Source organism: Oncorhynchus mykiss, chromosome 19, assembly GCF_057628025.1.
Source record: "Oncorhynchus mykiss isolate SJ-2025 chromosome 19, ASM5762802v1, whole genome shotgun sequence".
Taxonomy (NCBI): domain Eukaryota; kingdom Metazoa; phylum Chordata; class Actinopteri; order Salmoniformes; family Salmonidae; genus Oncorhynchus; species Oncorhynchus mykiss.
This window is the reverse complement of record NC_143040.1, coordinates 24,048,642-24,076,619: the sequence shown is the minus strand read 5'-3', so window position 1 is coordinate 24,076,619 and position 27,978 is coordinate 24,048,642. Positions and strand designations below refer to the sequence as shown.

The 27,978-nt window shown below is 42.2% G+C and overlaps 1 protein-coding gene, 1 long non-coding RNA gene and 1 pseudogene across 5 annotated transcripts; 2 read left to right on the top strand and 1 right to left on the bottom strand.

The window, feature by feature from the left end:
• Positions 1-1,353: 1,353 nt before the first annotated feature.
• On the bottom strand, positions 1,354-21,340 carry LOC149975128 (uncharacterized). Its single transcript, XM_090210511.1, has 7 exons — positions 20,896-21,340; positions 20,589-20,719; positions 20,202-20,390; positions 5,059-5,211; positions 4,565-4,676; positions 3,310-4,336; positions 1,354-2,552 (listed from the first exon to the last, which is right to left on the bottom strand). Exons 1-6 carry the CDS (start codon positions 21,161-21,163, stop codon positions 3,315-3,317), a joined length of 1,875 nt encoding a protein of 624 aa, XP_090066637.1. The 5' UTR covers positions 21,164-21,340; the 3' UTR covers positions 1,354-2,552; positions 3,310-3,314.
• Positions 5,420-7,028, top strand: LOC149975129 (uncharacterized; annotated as a pseudogene).
• Positions 21,341-22,326: 986 nt separating the features above from the next.
• Positions 22,327-27,892, top strand: LOC110498544 (uncharacterized). Of its 4 annotated transcripts, XR_016488843.1 has the most exons (5): positions 22,327-22,430; positions 23,050-23,111; positions 23,200-23,241; positions 25,565-25,691; positions 25,811-27,892. It is a non-coding gene; the product is annotated as an uncharacterized LOC110498544 (long non-coding RNA). The 4 variants fall into 4 exon arrangements; XR_016488841.1 differs by lacking the exon at positions 23,200-23,241; XR_002469836.3 differs by lacking the exon at positions 23,200-23,241 and having other exon boundaries at positions 23,276-25,691.
• The last annotated feature ends 86 nt before the right edge of the window (positions 27,893-27,978 follow it).

Genomic DNA, 27,978 nt, shown 5'->3' with positions numbered 1-27,978 from the left:
AATGATAACACATATTGTTAACCTTTCTATTAGTAGTGGTACATTTCTCAATGATCTCAAAACAGCCCGGGTGTTTCCACTCCACAAGAAGAGCAGTAAAACAAATGTAGGAAACTACAGGCCTGTGTCAATCCTCAGCACCTTATCCGAAGTTGTTCAGAGATTCGTTTTTAATCAACTTGAGGGATACCTTCTCGAGCGCAAACTTCTTTATGAACTCCAATCTGGCTTTAGAACAGCTCATTACATTGATAGTTGCCTCATCCACCTTTTTAATCACATCAAGCAGGAAAGTGAGAAGGGGAACTATACAGGTATGGTCATGTTAGACGTGCAGAAAGCTTTTGACACTGTGGACCATGATGTTCTTCTGATGAAACTGTAATCCATGGGTCTAAATTGTGTAGCAGTGAATTGGTTTAGGTCTTATCTGACCAACAGAACACAAGTATGTAATGTTGGTGATGTTCTGTCAAAAGTCCAAATAAATATCCTGTGGAGTACCTCATGTGGCTGGAGTGTGTCAGCAGTTCCTGCAAGAGGAAGGCATTGATGCTATGGACTGGCCCGCCCGTTCCCCAGACCTGAATCTAATTGAGCACATCTGGGACATCATGTCTCGCTCCATCCATCACAGACTGTCCAGGAGTTGCACCACAGACTGTCCAGGAGTTGGTGGATGCTTTAGTCCAGGTCTGGGAGGAGATCCCTCAGGAGACCATCAGCCACCTCTTCAGGAGCATGCCCAGGCATTGTAGGGAGGTCATACAGGCACGTGGAGGCCACACACACTACTAAGCCTCATTTTGACTTGTTTTAAGGACATTACATCAAGGTTGGATCAGCCTGTAGTGTGGTTTTCCACTTTAATTTTGAGTGTGACTCCAAATCCAGACCTCCATGGGTTGATAAATTTGATTTCCATTGATCATTTTTGTGTGATTTTGTTGTCAGCACATTCAACTATGTAAAGAAAAAAGTATTTAATAAGAATATTTCATTCATTCAGATCTAGGATGTGTTATTTTAGTGTTCCCTTTATTTTTTTGAGCAGTGTATATTGGTATGCCCAATGCCATTTCTGATTCAACGCTGGGTGCGCAATTTCAATTGAGGAGAGGGCGAAGATGAGGACTGGAGCTCAACTTTTATAGCTTGCTACTACTAGAAGTGATTTTATTAAAAACATTTTTTCTTGCCAATTATGTATTTATCAAAGTTACTGACCTCACAATAAGCCCAATTCAAGTGACTTACATTGTGGTGCTGAAACGTGAAGCAGTAGCAAAGGCACAATCAATTGGAAATTAACAGCACATGGTGCTGAAAGTAGACAAATTTGAGTAGGCATAATTCATTTAAACAGTCTTCATTTTAATACCCTCTCATACCCCGTCAATTAGAGACTTGGTCCTAAAGAGTGCATGGTGGGTGGGGGAATGAATCGACAAATCGATGGACATAGCAGCCTATAGCCTAATTGTCTGTCAAACTGACTTACGTTTTATTAAAGAAAATTGCAAAAAGCACAGGCCGCCTACCCCTTTTACAGCTTATGATTTGAAAGAAAATTAAACTGATCCGATTATATAAGGTGATCTACAGTATAACAGCGCTTTGGCTGCAATGCCTTATGCTAGAAACAAGCTGTGAAATAACCTGGAAAGACAGGACTCCGATGCGTATGGGAATATATGGGGAATGGTTCCCAGATATCCCATGTGTACATCTCAAGCCACACTGCTACGATTTCTTCCCTATGTCTGTTAAGGCTACTCAGGAAGGAGAAGCTCATGTAACAGTTTGCACTTGATGGGCGTCCATGGTGTGAACAGTCTGGTGCTTCTTCCCAGTTCGCCTCAGTAAAGCGCTTCCCACACGTCATATGGCTTGTCGGTGTCTGTCCTACTGCTCGGCCTCTCATGTTGTGACCCAATGACACCAGAGGAGGTAGAAGCAGGAGCCACTACCCTCAGGTGGTTAATCTTTGAGCTCCCTCCTTAACCTCTAGCCATTGTTTGGGTGTTGTTGGGATTGTGTGCTGTGTTAAAGGCTAGGTACCTTGCGGTGAACGCCCACAAGAGCTACCAACACAGACCCTATGATCCAATTTGCTAGGCATTGGATGAGATCCTGAAGAAGAAGAAGGCTCTTCCTGAAAGACTACCACCAGGAGGGTCACCCCCACTCTCTGTGAAGGCTGAAGCGCAGGGTGACCTGCTCTGTTCATCATGGATACTGTGGTGTTTGTATCATAGGAATAGGAGGGTATATCCCTATCAGCCCCAGGCCCTGCTTCATCCCTGCACTGAGACTGTGAAAAGAAGGGTCTGGGCTGCAGACTGGATCCCTGACTGGAGCCTCTGTCTCTCTGATGACCACCAGGACTGAGGTTGTTCAGTCCATCTGTCCACTGGTTTTGTTCTGTGTGGTGGAGTCTGTCCCTCGCGCTTCGGTCCGATTTGGTGCCAGGGTTTGTGACCAGCCGCTTCAGAGGTCCAGTCTCTCCCACCAGCAACATCAGATATCAGTATGTCCTCATGGGCTGCAGACTGTAAAACACATATTGAACAGAAAAGCATAATGGTTTATATAAAACTCTGCTGTACACACAGAAACATGACATTATAAAATGTTAACCACAAGCAAGCCCATTTCTAAGAATGTGATTCAAGTACCTAACAATATGGACCATTGGAGTTTACATTTTTTTTTTTATCCATGTGTTGATTCAAGAATTAAGAATGTTTTGGATTGACTGAAATAAGGGAAACTCAGTCCCTGCAATGATAAAAATAACCAAGTCAGTCAGCACAGATTCAATTTCCTATTTAATTTCAACAAACTGGTCAGTACTTTTATTGCACAAAAATATACATGTGACAAGTATTGTAGAATAACTTTTCTCTCTATGGTAACACTTTTCTGTGAATCTGGTATCCTCGCTTTGAAGAATTAATTTTAGAACGCTTTGAAAAAGGTTTGCTTTGATAAAATTATTTTTTAGAATGCTTTGAAAAAGGTTTGCTTTGATACAATTATTTTTTAGAATGCTTTGAAAAAGGTTCAACATTGTCACTACTTAAAGTCAGGAAAACATTCATTTAAGGCACTATAATTTCCTTATAAAACACCAGCATCAAACAGGACAAGGTTGTCACCTTCCATCGGAGAATCATTTTTACACCATCATACTAACCACCATCTCTTATCTGCCTCATCATACTCCTTCTTTCCCCAGTTCACCTCATCCAGTTCCCGACTACATCCAAAACCAGCAAAATGAACTACAAACAAACTAGTACATACACTATTCATGGGGCGTGTGCATTTTCTGCTGGTGTATTGTCAGGTAGCTCCTCTCTAAGAACCTCTTCCCGCATTGCAAATTGGTGAATGGCCCCTCCCGTGTGGACCTTCAGGTGCATCTTGAGATGGTGCTGGTGGGAGAACCTCTTTTCACACTGAGAGCAGGTGTAAGGCTTCTCCCCTGTGTGGACCCTCTGGTGCCTCTTCAGGCTGGAGGAGTGTGAAAAACTGGCCCTGCACAGGAGGCAGCTGAAAAGTTTCTCCCCTGTGTGAACTCTCTGGTGCCTCTTCAGGCTGGACAAGTGTGAAAAACTGGCCCGGCACAGGTGGCAGCCGAACGGTTTCTCTCCCGTGTGCATCCTCTGGTGGATCTCCACCTGTTTAGAGAAACGAAAGGCTTTCCCACAGAACGAACACGGGAAGCGCTTCTCTTTGCTACCAGATCTACTGATAGTGTTACTACTACTGTCATTTGTCAATGGGCTTGTGTAGCCATTTGCTGTTGAGGCACTGGCATTTTCTGAGGTCTGGTTTAACATAAGGAGAGTGTGAGGAGGATGAAGGCCAGGGAGTGTCTGTGTTTTCTCAGGGTCCATATTCCAGTTGATAGATCCTATAGAAGGCAGGCTGAAGGCAGCACCTGTTAGGGGGTTAACCTGAGGCGCCATCAGTCTCTCTGAATCACAACTATAGGAGCAGGACGGAGCATCGCTAGCCGAGTCTGTTCTCATACAGACACCTCCCCGTCCCCGCAGACCAAATCTACGCCTCGCCCTGGTCTCAGCCAGTCTGTTGCCTTGGAGACTAAATTCAGATGTTGTTTTGTGTTCCACTGTCTGTTTCTGGTTGTGGTTAACAGTGTTGTTCCCCAGCCCAGAGTTAAGTACATTGTCCCATCCACTAACATCCACTGTGTCGCCTCTGGTCCTGGCCTGCTCGGTGATGGCGTCCCCTGGGCTCTTGGCTATACCAGTCTGGGAATCCAAGATGGATGCCCAGTCTCCTCTGTTAGCCTCCTGCCAACCACCTGCAGGAAGAGGTTACAAAATCTAATTCATAAAAATGGCAGAGAAAACTCTATATATGGAGTTTGTCAATTACCTGGTCAAGTTCATACATTATAATAGTGTTTTTGTGAATAAACATAAGGTGTATTCATTTAATTTCAAGAATGGAGAAAAAACAATCGCCAGGTGCATCACTATTCCCATTGAGATCTATTACTGTATGGAGGCTATATGTATTTCTCCCTTACCTTGCTCCCCCATCTTTAGTCCACTCAGCAGGTCAATGCTCTCTGGTTCATCTTCTATTGTCTCCTCTTTGACTACCAGCAGATCAATCTTCCCATCCTCCATGTCTACTGACTGTAAGAGATACAGAGTGAGAGGATGTTGGATCAAGAAATCTGATATGAGCACCCTGCTATGGAGCATCTCCTGATTGGGCAATAAGGGATTGATATGAGTACTATGCAAACATGTTAGTTGATTTGATTACTTGACACTTTTTAATTCATGGTTTGATAATTGAAAGGCATGGCCCAAATCTTAAGACCAAATTAATCAAGACCTGGGCTTGTATCCACAAACTATCTCAGAGTAGAAGTGCTGATTGAGGATCAGGTCCCGCACCTGTCTATATAGTCTTATTCATTTTGATGACCAAACTGATCTTAGATCAGCACTCCTACTTTGTGGACAGGGCCTGACCTAGTACCATTAAAACGTTAATTCATAGTGGGCTCACCTCAGTGAGACTGTGTGTGGTCCTGTGCTGCTCAGCTGGTTCCTCTGTGGGTTCAGGAGGAGGTGTAGTCTGATTGTCCTCCATGACCATGGTCCCCTCAGTGTTCCCCAGACCCTCCTCCTTCACCAGCAGCACCTCTGGACCCTCCTCCTCCTGGAAGAGAGAGGTGATACAGATTACACAGACATACACTCCCTCAGGTACATACACACAGATAATAAACACACTTTCAACATGGAGGGTCCATACTTGCAAACATAAGCAACCGCTTAAATTTAAACTGATCCCCTGATACAAAATATGTATCAGCCAATTAAAATCGGGACGAAACGCTAAATTGTAGCTGGCCCCATCAGACAACATGGCACACAGTGAGGTTAGCCCTATGCTAACCTCACTGATTTTATCCAGGCACAAGTTCTTCCAACCACACGTTCTGATCATCAAAACAACTATCACGTGTATTTGACTGACTGGTCAAATTGCTCTCTGTGTAAATTGCCTAGTCCACATAATTGTTGCAAATTGTGGCGGCAAGTGTTCGAATCACACACGTTTTTCCACACTCTTTGAAATGTAGATGTACATGTATTGTCTTAGTGTGTTGAAAAGGGGCGTAGCCTCCAGCCAAGAACTTGAAAATGAAGATTAAGAATGAATCATTAAGCCTTGCACAAACACACTGCTATTGGCTAATAATCGTATTGCATAGGTTATTTCAAATGGTCATACGCATACACTTAAATGTAGGCCTAAATGTTTATATGCAATTTTATAATTATATCCTTGTCAGGACATCACCACCGCTCAGTGTGAGAAACGTTTGCACAAGGAATCGTCTCCTTGTTCCCATAACCTGAAAGATCCCTACACTGCAAATGGATATGTAAGTATACATTACGACTGATAAAGGGCATCTGCGTTTAATTTGTCTGGTATGGTATCGGAGCAAATGGGACTTGGTTATTTGGTTTTTCTTTCAAGATTAGTAACCATATTAATCATACTTCAAGAAACTGCCCACTCAATTATACTCTGGAGGCCCAACTGCTGAGTGAGTTGAAGGCTGGTGATTTACTCAAACTGTGTTTAAAGTGGAATGTTTTGTGAGAAAGAAATTGACACAAAACTAAAGTTGTCTTTGTCTTATTTGTTTCAGATTGAACAGGATTTTGTGCTGGAGAGGGAACATCAGCCAAGTTTTTGCAGAGGTGGCCAACTACATTCAAGCAAAAGATCCTCATGCTAAGCAAGACCCTAAGCAAGGCCACGCAGGGAGCTGAACTTCAGGAGCTGATCCAGATGGCAGAATCTGCTGTTGATGAGGGAGCTGACACGAATGCTGACGGTTAGATGATCATCATTTATAATTTATATTTCAAATGACTCTAAAATGTTAATGTCACTGATGATGGAATTTACCATTTTAATCAGGATCTCTTTGTTTAGGATGGGACGGTGACCTTTTCTCCATCCTTCTCCTGCTCCATTTGATTCCTCCTTCATCACAAAGCCGCAAAAGACCAGCCAAGATGTCTGAATCCCAAGCTGAACCGCATCTTGTGATATTCTAAAAGGTTTGTATTGGCATTCTTATTCTTGGACAGTGCTGTAGCCGTTAAAAACTAACACCATCATTAGTTCATATCGTCTTCAGGCAGGAACCAGTGTCCAGGAGCACCTTGATACGATCGACCAGAGCCGCCAACCATATATTCTTGCAGTCGGGACCAGGAAGAGCAGCATCCATTCTTACTTCATCATCCTGGACAAGCGAGCCTTGCATGTCAACGAGCACTCTTGGTGCCTTCGATGAGCTTTTCAAGACTCACTTTGTTTTTGGTACTGCTTACAATACAATGCTGCGCAACATGTACACCTTCATAAACAGACAACTGTGTACAACAGACATTGGGAAGGTTAAGGAGACTCCAAGGGTTGCTGAGCTCAGAGTTAGACTCCTGCACTAATGCTGATTAAGTTATGTTTTGTTTGCCATGCTAGTCATGGAAGTACCAACTTCTTCGTGAGGCATCTCAAGTTGATGCATGGAATGTGCCCTGGTAGAACTCTTAAACTAAAATGTGGTCAAGCAGATTGTTGTCGTGTATTTGGTACATTTTCAGGCTTTAGGAAGCATTTGAACAGGGCACAATTCCGGAGACTGTCAAATTTTGTTAAACGCTAACTTGGATGCTAATATAGCCGTTAATAATCAGCCAAGTAATGGGGATTTTCCTTCAAATTCTAGTTGTAACCAGGTTGTACCAATATCTAACAAGAACACACTTGATATGTGTGCGTCTGCAATTGCACAACTGCAGTCTGCAGGTCAGACAACTGTAAATAGTTTTGTATCTTCCATGGAAGGACTAGTTCAGGAGATACAGGGTCAAGCTAAAGCGACCGCTTATGTATATCTTCAAAAGAGACAAACTGTCAGAAACATCCAACATTCTCTTCAGGATATTGAAAATCCTTTCACATCCTTTCCATTGTTAGATTTGACAGTAGAAGAAAGAACACTACTGGAACTTATGATCAAACAGTCATAACTGATACATTTTCTTACGTTCCAATTCTCGAGACATTGCAGTCAATTTTGTAGAACCCAAACACAAGTGGCATGTTTTAACTCGGGGCACAATTTTAAATATGGAGTTTACTTTGATTTGGAAGATGGCCTAACATATATATAAGAGATATCCTCTCTTTTCTAACGAGAAAAATGCATTGCAAATTCAACTATTTTGATGACTTTGAGACTGCTAATCCATTGCGATCAAAAAAGGGTATTCACAATTTGGGAGGTATATACTTTACTTTCAGAAAGGTTACCCCAAAGTTTAATTACATTTTGGTAAATATTCACTTATGTGCACTATTTCATACCCAGGACCTTAACTTATGGATTTGAATCCATTCATGAGCCAATAGTAAGCGATTTGAAAGTGCTTGAGACTGAGGGTATTGAAAGTTCCCTTCTTCAGTGGTCGTATACATGGCAGTAATGTCCAAGTAACTGGAGATAATCTTGGTATACGTTGCCTGTTTGGTTGTGTGGAATCATTTAGTGCTCGTTATTGTTGCCGTTTTTGCCTCAATGAGAAAGTGGATTTTCAAACCGTGTTCTGAGGATTACCAAAGACTGACTTTACGAACAAAACACGTGCACTCAGACCACTGTCAAACTACTCAGTCAAACCCAACACTACCTCAACACTACCTCAACACTACCTCAACACTACCTCATATGTACGGTGTGAAGCATGCTTGCTTATTGAACTCTGCAGTACTTCAATACTACAGGCAATTTTTGTTGATATAATGCATGACATTTTAGAAGGAGTTGCACAATGAGGTAAAACTTGTTACACCGTATACAAGCCAACTTTCTGACTGCTAAAGATGTGTACGGTATCATTTAACTGTGGCCGCACAGAGAAGAGGAATCGTCCACCTGCACTCAAATTGGATGATGGGAGCAATGATTTGGATCTAAATGCTATTCAGTCTTGGTGTCTTCGTAATTTGACATTGACATTTGGTGATCTGGTACAGAAAGATGATAAATACCGGCAGCTGCTTCTGTTACTACTACAAATTGTAAATATTGTGTTTTCTCTTATACTAACAGAGGGCATTACTATCTGGGGCGGCGGGTAGCCTAGTGGTTAGAGCGTTGGACTAGTAACCGAAAGGAAGATCGAATCCCCGAGCTGACAAGGTAAAACTCTGTCGTTCTGCCCCTGAACAAGGCAGTTAACCCGCTGTTCCTAGGCCGTCATTGAAAATAAGAATTTGTTCTTAACTGACTTGCCTAGTTAAAGCTAAATAAAATGTTTGTTTTTTTAAAATCTATCTGAAGCACTTAATTGCTGAACATCATCAGGCTTTTCAAGTGTTTGTTTCCTGATAGAAATCTGTTACCGAAACACCACTTCATGACACATTATCCTCGTTGTATAAGGAATATTGGGCCCATTCTTCATGTATGCGCTTCGAGGCAAAACATAATTTCTTTAAAAAGAAACTGAAGGGTTTATAAGAATGTCGCCAAGTAACACCAAAATGACATGGAAGCGTTTAGCCAGGGTAGACTAGCTATAGGTCCAGAAAGATGTCAAGGCTCAATGACCAGAAAGAAATCAATGAGATTGCTGCTAAGTTGAATGTCTCAGTGCACACAAATGTTTTGTCAGGTAAATGGATAAAGCCCTATGCTACAGAATATCGTCTTGATTTGGTCATATGTGGTGAAATAGTCATTGAAATGGCAGTATTTTACCAAATTAAGGCTATTGTTCCGAAAGAGAAATGTTTTTTTGTTTGTTGGGCCAGCTCGTTTTTATGATCATTTGCATGCATTTAAAGTTGTTTTGAAGCAAAGTCCACCATGCAAGGTATTTAACATGTATTTAACATGACCACAAACTTTTTGATTTGCTCATGTCATATGAAGCAAGGGATTTTCTTGACTATATTGTCCTATACTGTCACTTGATAAGTTTAAGCCAGGGCTGTTACTTATGGTTAGGTTGTGAGAAACATTTGTTTTTAATGTAAATGTCAGCATTTTCCAACAAAACCTATTGATTTGCTCATGTCATATGGAGCAAGGGATTTGTTTGACTACATTCTACTGTCACTTGATAATAGTTTAAGCCAGGGCTGAGACGTATGTTTTGGTCATAAAACATATTTGAATGTTGAAACCGCTTTGCTTGAGTTTGTGAAATTCCAAGCGCTTTAACAAAATATGATTTACAAGAGAGTAAATAAATTAAACACTGAATAGAGTCAACACATTTGTACTCTAATAGGAGTCACCCAAGATCAACACTAGTGAGTGTCACTATAACACAGTGTTGATTACCTTAGTGTTCAATTGGATCAACACTGGCCAGTGTAGTGCAGGGTTAACTTTTTGCACTCGTGTTAAATCAACACTAGAAAATGTAACACTTTGTGCTTTTTCCTCTGTGTAGAGTGGGACCATATGTACTTGCTGACAGTGTTAAATGTAACACTTTCACATTTATTGCGTAAGCTAGTCTACATAATTAGATTATGGATAAGAGCAATAATATTTGTATTTGCCAAATGGCGGTCAAGCATCAATCATCAAGTCACCTGACCCTCAATATTTATTGGAAAGGAGCATCAAACTCAATACTGTGCACTTTCACTCCCCTGTGATGCTCATCGTAACTTATTTCATCTGGAGCCTTGTAAACTGCATGGTTTCCCGAGTTGTAGTGGGAGGACCACACACCATATTGTTGCGTGACTCCAAGTTTACTTCGATATGATAGTTAAATCAAATCAAATCAAATTGTATTTGTCACATACACATGGTTAGCAGATGTTAATGTGAGTGTAGCAAAATGCTTGTGCTTCTAGTTCCGACAATGCAGTAATAACCAACGAGTAATCTAACCTAACAATTCCTCAACTACTACTTTATACACACAAGTGTAAAGGGATAAAGAATATGTACATAAATATATATGAATGAGTGATGGTACAGAACGGCATAGGCAAGATGCAGTAGATGGTATCGAGTACAGTATATACATATGAGATGAGTAATGTAGGGTATGTAAACATAAAAGTGGCATAGTTTAAAGTGGCTAGTGATACATGTATTACATAAAGATGGCAAGATGCAGTAGATGATATCGAGTACAGTATATACATATGAGATGAGTAATGTAGGGTTTGTAAACATTATATTAAGTGGCATTGTTTAAAGTGGCTAGTGATACATTTTTTACATCAATTTCCATCATTAAAGTGAGCTGGAGTTGGGTCAATATGTTGGCAGCAGCCACTCAATGTTAGTGGTGGCTGTTTAACAGTCTGATGGCCTTGAGATAGAAGCTGTTTTTCAGTCTCTCGGTCCCTGCTTTGATGCACCTGTACTGACCTCGCCTTCTGGATGATAGCGGGGTGAACAGGCAGTGGCTCGGGTGGTTGTTGTCCTTGATGATCTTTATGGCCTTCCTGTGACATCGGGTGGTGTAGGTGTCCTGGAGTGCAGGTAGTTTGCCCCCGGTGTTGCGTTGTGCAGACCTCACTACCCTCTGGAGAGCCTAACGGTTGTGGGCGGAGCAGTTTTCCGTACCAGGCGGTGATACAGCCCAACAGGATGCTCTCGATTGTGCATCTATAGAAGTTTGTGAGTGCTTTTGGTGACAAGACAAATTTCTTCAGTCTCCTGAGGTTGAAGAGGCGCTGCTGCGCCTTCTTCACAACGCAGTCTGTATGGGTGGACCAATTCAGTTTGTCCGTGATATGTACGCCGAGGAATTTAAAACTTATTAACCTCTCCACTACTGTCCCGTCGATGTGGATAGGGAGTGCTCCCTCTGCTGTTTCCTGAAGTGCACAATCATCTCCTTTGTTTTGTTGATGTTGAGTGTGAAGTTATTTTCCTGACACCACACTCCGAGGGCCCTCACCTCCTCCCTGTAGGCCGTCTGGTCGTTGTTGGTAATCAAGCCTAGCACTGTAGTGTCGTCCGCAAACTTGATGGTTGAGTTGGAGGCCACGCAGTCGTGGGTGATGTCACGTCCTGGCCATAGAGAGGCTTTTATTCTCTTTTTTGGTTAGGCCAGGTTGTGACTAGTGGGGGCATTCTATGTTCATTTTCTATGTTTTGGATTTCTTACTTGTTTGGCCGGGTGTGGTTCTCAATCAGAGGCAGCTGTCTATCGTTGTCTCTGATTGAGAACCATACTTAGGTAGCCTGTTTTCCCACTGTTAGTTGTGGGTGGTTTTTTTCTGTTTAGTGTTGGTTGCACCTTGCAGAACTGTTTCGGCTATTCTTTTTGTTATTTTGTATTCAGTGTTCAGTCAGTTAAGCTAATAAAGATGAACACGTACCCCGCTGCATTTTGGTCCAATGACTCCTCTTCTTCTTCCGACGAAAGCCGTGACAGGTGAACAGGAAGTACAGGAGAGGGCTCAGAACGCACCCTTGTGGGGCCCCAGTGTTGAGGATCAGCGGGGTGGAGATGTTGTTACCTATCCTCACCACCTGGGGGCGGCCCGTCAGGAAGTCCAGTACCCAGTTGCACAGGGCGGGGTCGAGCCCCAGGGTCTCGAGCTTGATGATATCTAAATATCAATATTTAGATATAAAAGGCGTTTCCACCACCATTTCTCACACAGTACACTTTACCAACCCAAAAACATCCCACCATGACGAAAGAACAAATTATGTCTGCAATTATACAATTTTACCAAAACGTCCTGTTTCCATCATCACAGCTGTCCTTTTTTTATATACAGTATGACTTTACTTAAACTGTGGATGGAAACGTGGTTACAGATGCATCATTTGACTGGAGGAGGATGAGTGTTAGTGTACAGTAGGATTATAGGTTGCATTCTCGTTCTCATCCTACACGAGGCAGTATTGCAGTTCCTTTAAAGACGTTTAAATCGACAGTCTTAATGTAGGATGACACTTGGCTGTCATTAGTATATTCTTATGTAGGCTACACTTACATGCAGGCCTATAACGTTTTATAGGCTATGCATTATTATAAATCGTCCATTTCGTCACGTGCGTTTTGAATCGAACGTCAAGGTCCGGCAGTGAACAGTTTTTTCCTAAACTAAAAAGCTTGATGCGGAGGGGCTCATGGTGAAAGTGCACTATTGATTTAGAGTCAACCTCTTTAGCAGAGTGTGCCGCCTAGAAGTAATGGTGAGAATGGTAGCCTACATGACTGAAAACGTGTTTACGATGTATGATAAACTTGTGTCGTAAGGACGTCTTGTGGATAGGTGTGTGTGAAACAGAAACATGAATTTTGTCATATATGCCAAAACTGTGAAAATGTAGTCTAACATTAGTATTAGCTAGTAACCTAGGATGCAGCAATGCAATATTGGCACCCAACATTTTGTTACAGACCAACGGAACAAAAGTAACCTTGAATTTGAAGGTTTAAAATATCTATCTAGTTGCTAGGGTTGACCTATTTTATGAAATGCTATTGGTTGGTGGATATAAAGTCTAAGGTCTTTGATAGGCTGATTAAGAATTTGTGCCAGGATATAAATCAGTGCTACCTGTTGAGGTTAGCATAGGCCAACGTGTGCCATGTTATGGGACCAGCTACTACAATTTAGCATTCTGTCACGTGCAAGTATGATGATTTGAATTGGTTGATACGCATTTTGTGCCAGATTAGCAACCATTTAAATGGATTATGTTTGCACAGTGGTGGAAAAAATACCCGACACTCATCCTTGAGTAAATGTAAAAATACCTTAATAGAAAAATACCAAGTAAAAGTGAGTCACTCGGTAAGATTCTACTTGAGTAAAAGTCTAAAAGTATTTGGTTTTAAATATACTTAAGTATCAAAAGTAAATGCAACTGCAAAGATATACTTAAGTATCAAAAGTAAAAGTATAAATAATGTCAAATTCCTTATATTAAGCAAACCAAATGACAATGCTATTTTCTTTTTAAATCGACAGATAGCCAGGGACACACTTTGATATAATTTATAATGAAAACTCCTCGAGTTTTCCAAGATGGCAGAGCAGTCATATGTCTTTGTCTTGTCTCGTCCCATGTATACAGTGGGGCAAAAAAGTATTTAGTCAGCCACCAATTGTGCAAGTTCTCCCACTTAAAAAGATGAGAGGCCTGTAATGTTCACCTAAACCTCAACTTCCTGCAACCCGCCTCACCCAATGGGGTGTGGATCTGTTTTTTTTTCTAAAGAATTTCTATATTCCTCCGAACTGGAATACCTTAAATGAAGCTAACTAGCTATCAGCTATCAGTCAGCTAACTACTGCTAGCGGTCATCAGCTAACCTTTAGCTCGGAAAGCTCTCACCAGTTCGTACAATGCGTTTCAAACCAGAGCATACCGGACCTATTTTTCTCTCCATATCCCCGGATTCCTACCGCAAACTCTGAACCTTTTCATCTGGATCATGGCATCTAGCTAACTGCACGGAACCCCGCCGATCCTTCACGACTGGAATACCGACATAATCTGCCCGAGGACCCCAACAGGCCCCTCAGGTGCGACGTCCCCTGAAGGCCCATTCTGCTAACCGCAGCCTGCTAGCTATCTATAGCATATTGGACTGTTAGCTGATCCATCGGCCAGTTTCTTGAACCACTATACCCATTTTGCCAATTGGACTTGGACCCCTCTGCTACTTGAAACCCTACTAATTCCACGACTGGTCTAGCAACGTCACCGCACGTGGAGGCAAAAACAGACTTCCCCCCCATCGCGACATCTCTCTAAGGCCCTTATGCTAGCTTGCTAGCCCCGGCCTGCTAACTGTCTGAATCGCCGTATCCCCAGCCAGCCCAACCACTCACTGGACCCATACGATTACTTGGCTACGCATGCCTCTCCCTAATATCAATATGCCTTGTCCATTACTGTCCTGGTTAGCGATTGACTTATTTCACTGTAGAGCCTCTAGCCCTGCTCAATATGCTTTAACCAACCATGTTATTCCACCTCCCACATATGCGATGACATCACCTGGTTTAAACGTCTATAGAGGCTACATCTCTCTCATCATTACTCAATGCCTAGGTTTACCTCCAATGTACTCTCTTCCTACCATACCTTTGTGTGTACATTATGCCTTGAATCTATGCTATCGTGCCCAGAAACCTGCTCCCTTTACTCTCTGTTCCAAACATGCTAGATGGCCAGTTCTTATAGCCTTTAGCTGTACCCTTATCCTACTTCTCCTCTGTTCCTCTGGTGATGTAGATGTTAATCCAGGGCCTCCAGTGCCTAGCTCCACTCCTACTCCCCAGGTGCTCTCATTTGTTGACTTCTGCAACTGTAAAAGCCTTGGTTTCATGCATGTTAACATTTGAAGCATAGTCCCTAAGTTTGCTTTATTCACTGCTTTATGTCTTAGCCATGTCTGAATCCTGGCTTAGGAAAACCACCAAAAACCCTGAAATTTCCATCCCTAACTATAACATTTTCCGCCAAGATAGAACTGCCAAAGGGGGGCGGTGTTGCAATCTACTGCAGAGATAGCCTGCAGAGTTCTGTCTTACTATCCAGGTCTATACCAAACCAATTTGAGCTTCTACTTCTAAAAATGTACCTTTCCAGAAACAAGTTTCTCACCGTTGCCGCTTGCTATAGACCACCCTCTGCCCCCAGCTGTGCCCTGGACATCATATGTGAATTGATTGCCCCCCATCTATCTTCTGAGCTTGTGCTGCTAGGTGCCCTAAACTGGGCCATGCTTCACACCCCGGCCATCCTACAATCTAAGTTTGATGCCTCAAGCTCACACAAATGATCTATGAACCTACCAGGTACAACCCCAAATCCGTATACACGGGCACCCTCAAAGATATCATCGTAACTAACTCGCCCTCCAAATACACCTCTGCTGTTTTCAACCAAGATCTCAGCGATCACTGCCTCATTGCCTGCATCCGTAATGGGTCTGCGGTCAAACGACCACCCCTCATCACTGTCAAACGCTCCCTAAAACACTTCAGCGAGCAGGCCTTTCTAATCGACCTGGCCGGAGTATCATGACCTCATCCCATCAGTAGAAGATGCCTGGTAATTCTTTAAAAGTGCCTTCCTCACCATCTTAAATAAGCATGCTCCATTCAAAAAAATCTGAACTAGGAATCGATATAGCCCTTGGTTTACTCCAGACCAGTCTGCCCTTGACCAGCACAAAAACATCCTGTGGCGTTCTGCATTAGCATCGAATAGCCCCCGTGATATGCAACTTTTCAGGGAAGTTAGGAACCAATATACACAGGCAGTTAGGAAAGCTAAGGCTAGCTTTTTCAAACAGAAATTTGCATCCTGTAGTACAAACTCAAAAAAGTTCTGGGACACTGTAAAGTCCATGGAGAATAAGGGCACCTCCTCCCAGCTGCCCACTGCACTCCCCCATTTCTCCTTCACCCAAATCCAGATAGCTGATGTTCTGAAAGAGCAGCAAAGTCTGGACCCCTACAAATCAGCCGGGCTAGACAATCTGGACCCTATCTTTCTAAAATTATCTGCCAAAATTATTGCAACCCTTATTACTAGCCTGTTCAACCTCTCATATCGTCTGAGATTCCCATAGATTGGAAAGCTGCCGCAGTCATCCCCCTCTTCACACTCTAGACCCAAACTGCTACAGACCTATATCTATTCTACCCTGCAATAAGGTCTTTGAAAGACAAGTTAACAAACAGATTACAGACCATTTCGAATCTTACCGTAACTTCTCCACTATGCAATCTGGTTTCAGAGCTGGTCATGGGTGCACCTCAGCCACGCTCAAGCGTTCCAATGACTGGAACGAACTGCAAAAATCTCACCACCAATCTCAATCAGCCTCCAAATCAGCATCTCATCTGTAAATAGCCCATCCAATCTACCTCATCCCCATACTGTATTTATTTATCTTGCTCCATTCATCTTCTGCACATCCTACCATTCCAGTGTTTAATTTCTATATTGTATTGTAATTACTTTGCCATGGTCTATTTATTGCTTTACCTCTCTTGCACATGCTGTATATAGATTTTTCTACTGTAATTTCGTGGTATCCAATTGTTGTCTCATCGCTACAACTCCCGTACGGGCTCGGGAGATGAAGGTTGAAAGTCAAGCGTTCTCCGATACGCAAGCCGCACTGCTTCTTAATTCTTAACACAGCGCGCATCCAAGCCAACCGCACCAATGTGTCGGAGGAAACACCGTGCACCTGGCAACCTTGGTTAGCGTGCACTGCGCCCGGCCCGCCACAGGAGTCGCTGGTGCGCGAGGAGACAAGGATATCCCTACCGGCCATGCCCTCCCTAACGCGGACGACTCTAGGCCAATTGTGCGTCGCCCCACGGACCTCACGGTCGCAGCCGGTTACGACAGAGCCTGGGCGCGAACCCAGGGTCTCTGGTGGCACAGCTGGCGCTGCAGTACAGCGCCTTTAACCACTGCGCACTGCAATTCTTATTCATCCCTTTACATTTGTGTGTAAATTGTGCGAATTGTGTCGTTGTGAATTTGTTAGATTACTTGTTAGATATTACTGCACTGTCGGAAATAGAAGCACAACCATTTTGCTACACTCGCATTAACATCTGCTAACCATGTGTATGTGACCAGTAAAATTTTATTTGGATGTTCTCTTGATAAGTGTGTAAATTGGACCATTTTCTTGTCCTGCTAAGCATTCAAAATATAACGAGTACTGTTGAGTGTCAGGGGAGTAAAAAGTACATCATTTTCTTTAGGAATGTAGTGAAGTAAAAGTAGTCAAATATAAATTGTAAAGTACAGATACTCCAACATAAAATAAAAAGTATTACTTTAAAGTATTTTTATACCCCTGTGTTTGCAAGTATTGATCCAAAGTGTTTACCCATCCCCACTACATTTGAGTCCTATACTGTAGTTACAGATGAACTTCATTGTTGTTAAAACTTTGTCAGCTATGATAATTCAAAAGTCATAAAATCCTGACAAAGCTATTTTGACGTGTACAGTAGGTGTGTGGGTATATTTAGTAAGTGTATATTGGTTATCAAGCGCTGTCGGTATATGTAGAATAGGGTGGGATTAGATGTGATGTATACTAAACATAGTCTCAATGAAAGTCTTAAAACGAAAAGGTCCAACTGTGTTTATTAAACATGAACAAGTTTTAGATAAACCACATGAAAACCACACATGCCCATCTCAACTAAAGACTTGCATAAACTTAATATTGTTTTCTTTCTGAATGCAGTTTAAAGTAGTTGGATAGAAGTAATGAAACAGGCACTTTGTGAATATCATATAGCCAACACAGTACAAACACAACATGTAACAGACTTTAGGCTTTATGCACTGAGTGTACACACATTAGGAACACGTCATTTCAGTGACAAAGCTGGTGTTTTCATTAACTTGTCCAGTCATTTTTTTGTTGTCGACATTTAGAACGTTAGCATAGAATATAGATGCGACAATTGCCTGCTAGTGTGCGTCTTCATCGACACAAGATAGATAAATGGAAACACGCCTGGACGTAATGATGTCACACCTGTTTTTGCTTTTTTTTTTAATTAAATTTTTTTTTTTTTAACATCGCAAGAACCTATAGTGTCAAATAAAAATTTAGTGGTTGAAGTGTTTCCATTACCCATTTAGGCAAATTGCGCATTCATAAATTGGCGAGCCTGTATGCCCTCTCACCTATCTCTTTCATGTCTCAGGTAATCTACGAAAGCCCCCATGGATAGAATGCAAGAATTTACTCATATTTTCCATTTACTAATAACTCTCAAGTGCCAATGTATCGCCATGGTCTGTGCCATGGTGAAACGTGCACTCCTGTCGATCTGAAATAATTGGATGGTGAAACTTAAAGCCAACCAGAAAAGCAAGGTGAAACAATTCAGGCACTCTTGAAATTCAGGACAATCCTCGTTCTGCAAAGAAACATTTTTACAGTTGAAAATTTATTTTGCAAGCAGTTGGCATTTAGAATGAAATGTGGAGTGGAGCTTTATTGTTACACGGTGACATCACCTACCTTCAAAATGATTCTGTAATTTATTTTGAAAAACAGTTTACGTCCTAATTTGTCACAAAGAAAATTAGACAGAAGAAAAATCCACCCGTCGAACGGATATAAATGTTGTCAATCTCTAGAAAATGTCTGCTATTTCTGCCGTTTCCATTATACATGACGCAATTATTTTAAATCCATTTCAAATCCGTGTAGATTTTTAAGCGTTGAGACAATTGAAACATGGATTGTGCATGTGTGTCATTCAGAGGGAGACCAGACAAGACAAAATATTTAAGTGCCTTTGAATGCCAGGCGCATCGGTTTGAATGTCAAGAACTGCAACGCTGCTGGGTTTTTCTCACTCAACAGTTTACATGTGTATCAAGAATGTTCCACCACCCAAAGGACATCCAGCCAACCCGACAACTGTGAAAAGCACTGGAGTCAACATGGACCAGCATCCCTGTGGACCGCTTTTGACACATTGTAGAGTCCATGGCCTGAAGAATTGTGGCTGTTCTGAGGGCAAAAGGGGTCTTTATGCAGGTGTATCCTGAGGTTGCTCCTCCCTGAGAACCTCTTCCCACAGTGCGTAAAGGTGAACGGCCTCTATCCCATGTGGACCTTCAAGGTGCATCTTCAGCTGGTGGGAGAACCTCTTCTCACACTGGGGGTCGCTGTAGGGTTCTCCCCTGTGTGGACTTTCTGGTGCCTCTTCAGGTTGAACGAGTGGGAGAAACTGGCCCGGCACAGGTGGCAGCCAAAGGGTTTCTCCCCTGTGTGGACCTTCTGGTGTCTCTTCAGGTCACTAGCCTGGGCAAAGCACATGTGACACTTGGTACAGCTGAAGGGTTTCACCCCTGTGTGGACCCTTTGGTGGATTTCCACCTTCTGGGGGCTGCTGAAGCCTTTGTTACAGAACATGCAGAGGAACCGTTTTTCTTTACAATTGCCTGATGTGGCTCCCCCTCCCTGAGCCTGGGCTCTAGCCCTGTCGTTTGAGTTCAATACCTGATTGAAAAGGACACGGCTGTCTGAGTCGGAATGCCTCATCAACGTACACACTGGGTTGCAATCCCCGAACACGTGTAAAGGGGAGTGGGTTGCAACATTTGGATTTGTCTCTAAGCTTTCGTTGCAATCTAAGAAATCTCTGCCCTGTGAGTGTCTATCTCCTAGGTGATTATCTGCATTCCATGTTGGAGGAACGCCGCCCTCCACTTTCATGGTCACTTCATCTACGACCAGACCTGCCTCTTTCTTATCTAGGCACCCTTCAGAGTATACACTACTACTGTACCGGTTCCAGTCCCCTCTAGACAGATCAGTGTGTGTTTCTAAACCCAAGGGCATGTTGCCAGGGTCCATCTCTGTAGTGTAAGAACAAGACGGATCACTGCCAGTCTCTAACGCGTCACCTGAGTCCCGATGGGAATGAACAGTCCTCGGGCTCGGGTTACCGTAAAGTAAATACTCTGAGCCAGGAGCAGGAGGACAGCCCAGTCTCCCTGGGTCTGACCTGTGGTCAGGTACTGCGTGTAAAAGCCTTTGTGTTACAGTTAAAGTCTCTGTCTCTGACTTGAGGATGGCGTTTGGCATTCCACTGACCTCCGTAATGCTGTGTCGGGTTCTGGGCTGAGGCGCAGCGATGGTGGATAGGTCCTCCGTGGCTACAGGGAGCACCACTCCAGACGTTGCTCCAGTCTGAATGTCTCTGCTGTGTTGTGGGTCCTCTGCTTCAGTTCTCTCCTGCTTGACCAGAGACGATCCTCCATAACCAGCCTCTGCATCTGCAGACTGACACAAGAAAGAGGTTGTCGTCGGTACATGAGTTTAATTGGATAACAATGTCTTAAGGAAGTCTCACAAGCTCCCCTATGGCAGATAAATGAGGATGTTGCATGTAAGGAAGTGAATAGCTGAGGGGAGTCTTTCTGAAATAAAACTGGACACATTTGATGTACTGTAATTTTGATGTAATACTATTACACTAACCTCTATCACAATAACGTGCTGGGTTGAGGTTCCGCTCCCCTCATCAACAGTGATTTGTTGGTCATCCCTCCATGTATTGTGTCCCGCTGACTTCACAAAGCTCCTGTGGCCTCCAGTGAGATGTCCCTCACCTGAGAGTGATTGGGGAAAAAGAGGTGGTTAGGTACTGTCAATGCTCAATTTTACACTATTGACACTGTCTGTTAGGTAACACTTCTCATAACTTATTGAAAGATAGCTAAGTTGTAATCAGGGGAATTACTGCATACTATCCAACATGCGCAGAGGGGAACGGGGCAAAATGTACCTCTTGCCATTCCTCTGTATCGGTCAAGGATCTTGTCACTACTGACGAGGACGCGTTCTCTGATTGTCCTCTCTGCGCGCTCCCGTGCCACCTTCAATTCTAGTAGCTGTAGTTTCCTCCGCAATGCCCTGTTTTCATTTTGGCTTTGAGAAATTTCCAAACGAAACACTGCATAGTCGTCGTCTACGAGTTTACAGATCTCTGCCACGGCTGCATTCGCTAGCACCTCCATAATGGAGGCCATTTGAGTGTGAAAACCCATAGCCATTGTTGTTAGCTAGCTAACGTTAGAAGCTATCTAGCGTTGCCTAAATAACGTACTATCGATCAACCAAGTCCTGTGTTAATAAATGTCTAAATAACAATAATAAAAACACTATCGTGAAAATTGTTCTTGGTCACTGTTTACTTCCCATCCACACCGACGAAAAATGATTTCATTGGTGGACGTCTTGGGGCGGGATTAAATTAAAAAAAGAGTGCGTGCTGCTCTTTGAGCTACGGTAATGCTAATTCCATTACAAATTAGACAAATTGCACAGACATTGTGTCTCCACAACAGAAATATTCATAAATAGAAATCCACAACAAATCACGACCTTTTATGAGCAGTATCTTTGAATCTGAGAAGACTTGCTTAGAAAGAACAGTGTGTTAGCCAGAATATAACAATTATATAATGACTTTATTCCATCTATGTTTACATCACCACAGTAACGTAAATATTCAACTGCCTAGGTTTACGGTCTCTCTAAAAACAGGGTTAATGAGGGGTATGTGGTTAATTACCCTCTTAAACAGACATTAACATGCTGAACACTCTGACACCGTTTGTGAAGACCAGTCATTCTGGAATATCAAGTACAGGTGCACTTTAGTTCATGTTTAATATTTCAACCCAATCATCACAAGACCTGAAGCCTTCAGGCCATTTACTGTAAACAGCTTGAGGTCAAGGACTGTTTGTAAAGGTCCCAAACCACAGATGATAGATAAGCCTTTGAGCAGAAACAGTTACGGTGTCCCCCAGCGATTAAAAAAAAACATTTCCTGTTGAAAAACGATGTTCGAAGTATAAATACAGTAAAGTACACACACACTAAAGGGTAAAATAGTGTTTTTTAGACAACTGCTCAATAGTTGGCCTGATGGTCAAATGTGATGTCATTAGCTTCTCCTTTGCTTGAGGAGCAAGATTTGTAAGCATAATTTATTTTTCAGAATGATTACAAATCCTTTTACGAGTATGAATATTCTGCTGTGAATCAAAAATACACTTGCAGTTTTTTAATCTGAGCGTTCTGTTACTGTTGACACGCTAAAAATATTTGTAAATTTGAAGAAAGAGATTTCGCAAGTAAAAAATCGATTTCTGCAGCTCTGGGGACAGGACCTTTTACTCCTGACCAATCAGTTCCCTTTGCCAAAACCACAGCCGCCTAACCATTGGCTGGATTGTTCCATCAATCAAATCTCAGGAAATAGCTACCCACTTGAACAAGAGAGTAAATAAAACCAAAATGATCTATTTGAAGGTAATAGTTTATAAGTGTACATCGATTTATTTATTTTTTGCTGTGAAAAGTCATGACAGTTTGCTTATCATGTGAAATAAAATGGCACATTTCAGACGAATTCCAGACTAGCCATTGCATTGACAGCCGCTAGGGTTAGTTATCTGGCTTCTGACATTCATCCTAGCTTTACTATGGCAAACTTTATCATGCAACTTTAAATGCGAGGGGAAACCGAATATATTTGCTAGTTAACCAGCTGATTGGTAAAGTTGATATACATGCCATTACTTACTTAACTAGCTATCTAGTTAAATTGAAAGTACTGGGGAAAAGCTAGCTAACTCCTACCATCATCAATGAAGTGTAGCTAATGTTAGCTAGGTTTCATGAAAATAAAAACGATATTTGCAAGCTATATTTTAAAGACGTTACTTTTGAACACTTGTCAAACTACTTCATTCCACTGCCTGTTTATTGATTAATTGGTGACTGAAAAAATGCCCCTCCCAATTTCACTGCAAATAGACTAGTCGACTGTATTGGTTGGGTATCATTTGGCTGGTGTGCACATTACATGAGTGTTTAATTAGCCAATTTACTGACTGGGCTTATTGTTTTTCATGTTTTTGCATTTCAGGTGGAGCGGGAGTACGCCCACTAGAAAGCAGCATGCTGCCAGACCACCACAGGACCCTAGAGGTATTACAGTCAATGCTTATGAACCGGATATTGCATTTGAATTGCCCATTTATATCAATGACGCTAACCAAATGGTTGGTTTGTTCAGAAACAGGTGCACTAAATGCTAACACGGCTTTGGTGATGCAAGGTAAATAATGTATTTATTGTCATCTCCCTGTCAGGCCTCAGCCTGCTGTGACAAGGGCCCGGGTGGTGACATATGCTTCAAGCTGCCTGACTGAATACAGGGGCCTTCAGCTGTACCTTCCCTTTGATTACAGCAAGAGTCTCCTTATTAAGTCTTATAGCCATTTAACATGTACTTTATGTAACCACTCAAATTCTTACAAACTTATACGAATACATGAACAGACTTATATTCACTTGCCTCTGGCTGCGTTTACAGGCAGCCCAATTCTGATATTTTTTCCACTAATTGGTCTTTTGACCAATCCCAGATCTTTTCACATTGGTTCATTTTTCAGAGCTGATTCATCAAAAGACCAATTGGTGGGAGAAAAGTGTCAGACTTGGGCTGCCTGTCTAAACACAGCCTATTTGTCCTATTCTTCAGGCTTGTCTGGGATATATATATATTTTCGTTGGCACACCTGTGTGATATCTTTTATATATGAATAATACTTTTTTCACCCTGGATATGAGACTTGCTTTGATTTTTAGACCTCTTTGAATCAGAAGTGCAGTCTTGATGGATAAAGTCTGCATGTTGTCAGATGTTTAAGTAGTAGTTAGTAGTATAGTAGTTCGTCAAAATGAGAAGACCAGGCTGAAACAGTTGTGGTTTTGTATTTTTTTTAAATGAACATGAGTAGTTTATACAAAACTTGATTGCATTTGGTGGTCATCCCTCCCCCAAATTTGACAATTTTAAAGCCTTGATATTTCCCTGAGGAAGGATGCAACTTTCTGCTGATACCTACCACCCATGTTGTCAACTTTTTTTGATGTGCTGCTCTAGAGTTCCATGGCCCAGCAGACTCCCCTGTGGATGGGAGATGGACATGTTTAGTTTTTATAAAAGTCTGGGTGACTTTTTTTAGAGGGAGGTGAGTGCATTAGTTTGAGTGAGTACAGTAAGAGAGTTGACATTGACGATTGAGGATTATAAGTGTGCCTTCCAATCACACAAATGATGCGTAAAAAACGGGGGGCTAGACTTGTTGTGCTGTCCGCCAGAAAAGTTCCAAAGACTATCCATCAACCAATTACAAACATAAAACAGCATTTTACCCCACCAAACAGAAAAGCGTTTCATGTATTTAGGTTTGAAGGTAGCCTTACTCTGTGGTTCAAGTTGTATCTTCATGTCTGTAACTTCACTCTCACTCCGTCTGACCCCTAAGCCCTCATGCCTGACCTCCCATTGGCCCAGGGCCTCTGGCAAAACCCTCTAATCAGTCTCTCTGACAGGGAGTTACTCCAGGAGTTGACAGGTTTATGGTGCATAAGGTATCTATGTGTATGCATGCATGACTTACATGGAGTGCTCCATGTTCCTGCTGGTTGCAGGGAAATGGCATGCCTTGGAGTATGGTTGTATCCATCTCCACCAGGCTCCTGGAAATCATATGACAAACCTGCATAGATTAACAAAATAAAATGGCAACTGTATTTATGCAGTTGAAGTCATGACAGCCATAGGTTCTTTACACAGGAGTGTACAGGTTTTTGTTCCAGCACTTCACTAACACCTCATTGAACTAATTGTGGTCTAAATTGAACAAACACTTGTACACAGTTCAGTCACCTGGCCCAAAAATCACCCATGTCTGTATTATTGAATGAGCTTCCCAAGTTACGCTACAATTCTGAATGATAGAAATAGATCCACCCAGGTTATTCTCTATCTAAACTTGTGAATAAACCCCCTAAACAAGATGATTATCCTGGTGGTTAGGAGGTTCCCAAGTTCTTGACATCTGTCTGGGTGTTAGGGATGTGCTTCAACCTGAGGAAAATGGCAGAGAGGGGGAAGACATTAACCCCACTGCTTACATTTCAATGCTGGTTCAAGTTGCTGAGAACCACATGTACCTTAAGTTTTTCAGTCACCAAATAATCAATGAACAGGCAGTGAGGTAGTTTGACAAGTGTTCAAAGTCAGTAACAAGTCTTTAAAACATAGCTAGCATGTTGGCAAGTACCTGGCCAGTAATCTTCACCTGTCGACGGCAACAGCTTTCACAGGCTCATCATAATGTAAAAATAACCCAATTATGAAACATTTTATTTAAACTGAAATTATTTGTTGCATATAATGTCCAGGACATAACCTAGCCTGGTGGATCCAGCCTGATCTTTTTTACCATTCTATTTCACTTCACGTTTGACGATATCTGCAGTGAAGTAGAAAGGTGAACGAAGCGATCCGGTTGGTTCCACCAGGACCAGGCTATTTAGAACCACCATTGATAATGTAATCAGTGCTCTGTGTGTGTGTGACCCACCAGTACCTTTGAGGGGCCAGGAGCTGCTCTATGCTGCTATGCCCATCAATGGAGCTGTAGAAAAGACCTCACCTCCAGCCTCACCTTTTGCCTGCTCACCAACGGTTGTCAATAGGGAGAACAGAATTAGGTAGGTTTAGTCTGACTTGTTCAAACTTCAACATAGTACCCGTTTGTGTATCAGATATTATCTATCCTTGTAACGGCCAGTGGTAATAGAACACTGACTATGCATGTATGTGTTCATAGAAACATGTATGGAGGCAGCACATGGAGACTGGCAAGATGATGTGAAGTCCAGACTGACAGGCGGGCTTGATACTGATGTCTCTGAATGGAGAAAGACCTGGCACTCGGCAGTAACACTTTACAAGACAACTTCCTCCGTGGCTTCAGGGGGCACTCCAGTCTGGATGTCTCCCATGTGCTGTGGTTCCTTCTCTCCTTTAGTCCTCTCCTGCTTGACCTCAGGACCTGTAGCCTCTGCATCTGCAGACTGACAAGAAGAGAAAAGGTTATTATCGGTTCATGAGTTGAATAACAATGTCGTAAGGAAGTCTCACAAGCTCCCCTATGGCAGATAAATGACAATGTAATCAAGTGAATAACTGAGGGGGAGCCTTACTGATATACAGTGCCTTGCGAAAGTATTCGGCCGCCTTGAACTTTGCGACCTTTTGCCACATTTCAGGCTTCAAACATAAAGATATAAAACTGTATTTTTTTGTGAAGAATCAACAACAAGTGGGACACAATCGTGAAGTGGAACGACATTTATTGGATATTTCAAACTTTTTTAACAAATCAAAAACTGAAAAATTGGGCGTGCAAAATTATTCAGCCTCCTTAAGTTAATACTTTGTAGCGCCACCTTTTGCTGCGATTACAGCTGTAAGTCGCTTGGGGTATGTCTCTATCAGTTTTGCACATCGAGAGACTGAAATGTTTTCCCATTCCTCCTTGCAAAACAGCTTGAGCTCAGTGAGGTTGGATGGAGAGCATTTGTGAACAGCAGTTTTCAGTTCTTTCCACAGATTCTCGATTGGATTCAGGTCTGGACTTTGACTTGGCCATTCTAACACCTGGATATGTTTATTTTTGAACCATTCCATTGTAGATTTTGCTTTATGTTTTGGATCATTGTCTTGTTGGAAGACAAATCTCCGTCCCAGTCTCAGGTCTTTTGCAGACTCCATCAGGTTTTCTTCCAGGATGGTCCTGTATTTGGCTCCATCCATCTTCCCATCAATTTTAACCATCTTCCCTGTCCCTGCTGAAGAAAAGCAGGCCCAAACCATGATGCTGCCACCACCATGTTTGACAGTGGGGATGGTGTGTTCAGGGTGATGAGCTGTGTTGCTTTTACGCCAAACATAACGTTTTGCATTGTTGCCAAAAAGTTCAATTTTGGTTTCATCTGACCAGAGCACCTTCTTCCACATGTTTGGTGTGTCTCCCAGGTGGCTTGTGACAAACTTTAAACAACACTTTTTATGGATATCTTTAAGAAATGGCTTTCTTCTTGCCACTCTTCCATAAAGGCCAGATTTGTGCAATATACGACTGATTGTTGTCCTACGGACATAGTCTCCCACCTCAGCTGTAGATCTCTGCAGTTCATCCAGAGTGATCATGGGCCTCTTGGCTGCATCTCTGATCAGTCTTCTCCTTGTATGAGCTGAAAGTTTAGAGGGACGGCCAGGTCTTGGTAGATTTGCAGTGGTCTGATACTCCTTCCATTTCAATATTATCGCTTGCACAGTGCTCCTTGGGATGTTTAAAGCTTGGGAAATCTTTTTGTATCCAAATCCGGCTTTAAACTTCTTCACAACAGTATCTCGGACCTGCCTGGTGCGTTCCTTGTTCTTCATGATGCTCTCTGCGCTTTTAACGGACCTCTGAGACTATCACAGTGCAGGTGCATTTATACGGAGACTTGATTACACACAGGTGGATTCTATTTATCATCATTAGTCATTTAGGTCAACATTGGATCATTCAGAGATCCTCACTGAACTTCTGGAGAGAGTTTGCTGCACTGAAAGTAAAGGGGCTGAATAATTTTGCACGCCCAATTTTTCAGTTTTTGATTTGTTAAAAAAGTTTGAAATATCCAATAAATGTCGTTCCACTTCATGATTGTGTCCCACTTGATGTTGATTCGTCACAAAAAAATACAGTTTTCTATCTTTATGTTTGAAGCAAAGTTCGCAAAGTTCAAGGGGGCCGAATACTTTCGCAAGGCACTGTATGTCTCCGTTGTTGAATCTTGTTGTGTTCATACAAATATTTACACATTAATTTGCTGAAAATAAACGCAGTTGACAGTGAGGGCATTTATTTTTTTGCCGAGAGAGCAAAATCGCTCTATATACACACACACACATATATATAGAGAGCGATATATATATATATGT